This window comes from Emiliania huxleyi (genome assembly GCF_000372725.1).
Source record: "Emiliania huxleyi CCMP1516 unplaced genomic scaffold EMIHUscaffold_97, whole genome shotgun sequence".
In the NCBI taxonomy this organism is placed as follows: domain Eukaryota; phylum Haptophyta; order Isochrysidales; family Noelaerhabdaceae; genus Emiliania; species Emiliania huxleyi.
Genome location: NW_005194814.1, coordinates 503,715 through 506,417, shown reverse-complemented (window position 1 = coordinate 506,417; position 2,703 = coordinate 503,715). Strand labels below are relative to the sequence as shown.

General features: G+C 61.8%; 1 protein-coding gene across 1 annotated transcript; it reads right to left on the bottom strand.

Moving 5' to 3' along the window:
- Positions 1-507: 507 nt before the first annotated feature.
- On the bottom strand, positions 508-1,197 carry EMIHUDRAFT_221600 (hypothetical protein; the record flags this gene model as incomplete). Its single annotated transcript, XM_005756509.1, has 3 exons — positions 508-687; positions 753-949; positions 1,191-1,197. 3 exons carry the CDS (start codon positions 1,195-1,197, stop codon positions 508-510), a joined length of 384 nt encoding a protein of 127 aa, XP_005756566.1.
- Between the last annotated feature and the right edge of the window lie 1,506 nt (positions 1,198-2,703).

Below are 2,703 nucleotides of genomic sequence, written 5' to 3'. Positions count from 1 at the left end.
TCGGCACAACCCCCGGCAGCGGACCCGGCAGCCGAACGGACCTCTCCGTCTCGGCGGCTTCCGACTCGTCGCTCTGCCTTGTGGACGTGCTGTGACACTGAGTCTGACACGCGACACTCTCTTTGTTGTGTTAAGTGTAAGAGTACTCGCGCTCGGGCTGGAAGCCACCACACGGCCAGGGAATATTGAGAACTACCAAGCCACCCCACGTGTGTGGCATATGAGCGATATCACTGTGGCGGCAGCAACGCTCCCGTCGCCCGCCGCCCGGGGCTTCTCTTGACCGTCTCGCCAGTCTGTGGGGAGAGGGGTCACGGTCACCCGAGTCCCTCCAAGGGGTAGTTACTCGCCCTCGCTCGAAGAGGCTCCGACGGCCTCGTTGATGGCGTCCGGCAAATCGACTGCCCCTCCGACCACTTCGCTCAGCCAGGTGGGCGGGTGGGCAGCGGACCGGACGAGCTGCTCCAGGAAGTCGAACACCTAGAGAAGTACAAGTACAGCAGGCGGTTACTGTGCGTGAGTGGTCAGCTGAAATTCCGCGGAGAGCAGCGCCGGATAGACGGCATCCACGATCCGCTCCAGATCGACCTCTTCCTTGTGGAGCGCCGCAGCAACCACGGTGCCGAGCCCGCGCAGCGCCGACCTGGCAGGACCGTCCAGGTGCTCCTCGAAGAAGTCGGCAGCCGCCTGTGCGAATTTAGACTGATGGATCGGCAAAGGCAGTGGGGTGATTGCGTGGCGGGCTCGCGTACCACAGTGCCGTTGGCAAGCCCGTGCACACAAGCCTCAACGGATCCGCAAACAGGACCGAGGCCATCTTGCAGTCGAGAGACGGCATCCGCCAGACCAGCCTGGACGTCGTCGATCGCGGCAGTCTTCTCGACCGGGGCTGAGTGAGCGGCGGCCGCCAATGCCACTACGGCGAGAAGGCGCATCATGTCTGCAATGCCTTGAACAAGGTCGTCGGGTCCTCCAGCGTTTCGTAACCATCGCGGTAAATTACTAAATGATCCTAACATACCTAAGGTCTATGTAATTACGAGGAGTCAACCGTACTACGTTGCCAACAACAAACCTATACTCCGCCACATCGAAAGTGGAGCGAAAACTCAGCCTTGAGTTCTCAGCGCCCTCACGGCCCCCAATGGCAAACCCGACTCCCTAGTGGAAATCCAGTTGTCAGATGTCACGACGCATCCGAAGGGGACCCCAGCGCCGGCATCATCCGTAGAGGTACAAGTGTTCGAAGAGAGAGTGGACTGAGCAACGACATGACTGGGTGGCAAATGATCGCAGTGGGCATCAGAAGACTCGTCCTTGCGCGAGGAGAGCTCGATAGACTCGAGGGGCCAGGATACGCAGCAAGGAGGACGGAGTTGCGCCGAAAGGCGAAAGAAGCCGCGAGAACAAGGGACCGGCAGGCGGCGGCGCCGCAGGACGAGGCAGAAGAGAATGACGCGACAGAGGAGGAAGTGACAAGGGAGAGAACGACGAGAGTGGGACGGCCGCGAGGTGGCATGAAGGTTGCAGCGAGAAGCGGCGAGAGACTGCGAAAAGAGATAGGAAGAGGCAGACTCCCTAGGGTGGGCGACGGCTAGCGCATCACACCCCTCTCCTTAAAATCCCTGTGTGGTGGCGGCGTGCCGTCCTCCCATCCCTCTCTTCGGCTGTCTGTTTTCTATCTTTCTTTCTGGTTTGTATTATTAACATTTTAGGCGCTCTCAAAAGAATTTTACATCACGCGCGATTCACACGACAAGCAAGGCGCAGACGACGGCTTCCTTAGAAGCCGTCGTCGGACTCGCACTAAAAAAGAAATTACTCATGATGTTGGCCATGGCGCCGGTGCCGGCTTCCGAGCGCCTCTTGTTGATCCCAGCCATTAACAAGAGGAACACGACTGGCTACAAGAACGTGGCCTACGACCGCGGCAGTAAGAAGTTCAAGGCGCAGGTGCAGGATGGCGGCAAGTGTGTCCACCTCGGCTCCTTCGCCACCGCCGAAGAGGCGGCCACCGCCTACGCTCGCTCGGAGTACGGCCGCGCCGACGCCGCAAAGCTGCTACAGCCCCGCGCTACTACCACTGCCGCTGGCGCCGCGGCGATACTGCAGGCGGCGAGGGAGGGCCTGAAGCTGGTTGCCAGCAGCAGCAGCAACAGCGGCTACAGGGGAGTGACCTTCAAGCCGAAGGAGCGAGGCAGCAAGAAGTACAAGCTGACGGTGAAGGTTGGGCGCAAAGATGTGCACCTCGGCTACTTCGCCACCGCCGAGCAGGCGGCGCTCTTCTACGCCCGCAGGGAGGCGGGCAGGGACACCAGCGATCTCACTGCGCCGCCGCCACCGCCGCCGCCACCTGAGCCTTCCTCTGCTGCCGGCGCTGAGGCGGTCCGGCAAGCAGAGAGGGAGGGGCTGACACTGGTCACCAGCAGCAACAGCAACAGCGGCTACAGGGGAGTGACCTTCAGGCAAGGCAGCAAGAAGTACGAGCTGACGGGGAGGTTTGGCGGCCGGCAGAACTCCCTCGGCCGCTTCGCCACCGCCGAGCAGGCAGGGCTCTTCAACGCCCGTGAGGGAGGCGGCCGGGGACACCGGCGGATTTCACCGGGGCCGCGCGCCATCGACTAGCGACTGCCAACCGAGGGCTTTCCAGTGGGCGGTGGGTGTCTGAGAGCATGTCTCGGCGAGCGCGGGGAAGGGGTGATT